Raw genomic sequence first — 1,691 nt, forward strand, 5'->3', positions numbered from 1 at the left:
CAGCCAAGAAGAGCTCAGTGCGTCCTATTCTTTTGCACAAGACATGCCTGTGGGGAAACTTGTCTTCAACCAGTCTGACCCCACTGAGTTTGTGTTCCGTGTGTTCACCACAGCCACTGAATTCCAGGTTCTTCTCTTCCTTCTCTTCCTCCTCCTCTACTTGATGATCCTCTGTGGCAACACAGCCATCATCTGGGTGGTGTGCACACACAGCACCCTCCGCGCCCCAATGTATTTCTTCCTGTCCAACCTGTCTTTCCTGGAAATCTGCTACACCACCGTGGTAGTACCCTTGATGCTTTCCAACATTTTGGGGGCCCAGAAGCCCATTTCGTTGGCTGGATGTGGGGCCCAAATGTTCTTCTTTGTCACCCTCGGCAGCACGGACTGTTTCCTCTTGGCGATCATGGCCTATGACCGCTATGTGGCCATCTGCCACCCGCTGCACTACACCCTCATCATGACCCACGAGCTGTGCACGCAGATGCTGGGTGGGGCCCTGGGCCTGGCCCTCTTCCTCTCCTTGCAGCTCACCGCCTTAATCTTCACCCTGCCCTTCTGCGGCCACCACCAGGAAATCAACCACTTCCTCTGCGATGTGCCTCCCGTCCTGCGCCTGGCCTGCGCTGACATCCGCGTGCACCAGGCTGTCCTCTATGTCGTGAGCATCCTCGTGCTGACCATCCCCTTCTTGCTCATCTGCGTCTCCTACGTGTTCATCACCTGTGCCATCCTGCGCATCCGTTCTGCTGAGGGCCGCCGCCGGGCCTTCTCCACCTGCTCCTCCCACCTCACCGTCGTTCTGCTGCAGTATGGCTGCTGCAGCCTCGTGTACCTGCGTCCTCGGTCCAGCACCTCAGAGGATGAGGACCGCCAAATCGCGTTGGTCTACACCTTTGTCACCCCCTTACTCAACCCTTTGATTTACACCCTTAGGAACAAGGATGTCAAAGGTGCTCTGAGGAGTGCCATTATCCGTAAAGCAGCCTCTGACGCCAACTGAAGGCTTAGGGGCACTGGGCTGGGTGTCTGTCTGTTGCTGTGTCAAAGAACTCTAAATGACACAGAATTGTAGTATTTTCCCACACTTTGCACTTAATGTTTCTTTTTTGCCATATTTGCCCCAAGTTCACAATTCATGCTCATTTTTCTGAAGTGCTTTGACTAAGATATGAAAATTTGGACAGAACTTACAGCCTAGGAATGCTAGTTTACTTAGCTCTACTTTAAGGATTTGCAGCTCACCTATGTCAATTGCCATATTAGGAACACCCCATACATACTGTGCATAAAGGCTGATAGACATGCTGCCTCCTGGGGAGATGATGTAATTTACCCTGTGAAAGTTGCCTTAAGTAAGGAATATTCATAAAGACATATTTTGCTCAAATAAACACATTTTATTATTGTTTTGGGTATCAGTATATGACAAACAATAGCTTACTTAATGCATTAATTTCCTTTGCACCATACATGCCAACTGGTTGCTTTCATTTTCTTCATGCCAGAAAGGGGCTAGGAATTTTCTTTCATTGACTAATCACCTACTATGTACCAGCCCTGCTAGGGTATGGAGAATTACCTCTGGTCTATGCCAGCCCTGCCTGCATGAGCCCTCTGTGCTGGTGGCTCTCACACTAGTCTTTGCTGTTCCACCTTCCTCACGACCTACACCTTCATGAGGGCTGCTG

At 50.4% G+C, this 1,691-nt stretch overlaps 1 protein-coding gene across 1 annotated transcript; it reads left to right on the plus strand.

Annotated features, from left to right (window-relative positions):
- LOC129008501 (olfactory receptor 10Q1) lies at positions 1–1,037 on the plus strand. Its single transcript, XM_054440815.2, has one exon. It carries the CDS (start codon positions 44–46, stop codon positions 1,001–1,003), a length of 960 nt encoding a protein of 319 aa, XP_054296790.2. The 5' UTR covers positions 1–43; the 3' UTR covers positions 1,004–1,037.
- The last annotated feature ends 654 nt before the right edge of the window (positions 1,038–1,691 follow it).

The sequence above is a fragment of the Pongo pygmaeus genome, chromosome 9, assembly GCF_028885625.2.
Source record: "Pongo pygmaeus isolate AG05252 chromosome 9, NHGRI_mPonPyg2-v2.0_pri, whole genome shotgun sequence".
NCBI lineage: Eukaryota > Metazoa > Chordata > Mammalia > Primates > Hominidae > Pongo > Pongo pygmaeus.

Bases quoted from the DNA above. Each gene is read 5' to 3' on its own strand.
- LOC129008501 (XM_054440815.2), top strand. From the start codon at position 44: ATGCCTGTGGGGAAACTTGTCTTCAACCAGTCTGACCCCACTGAGTTT.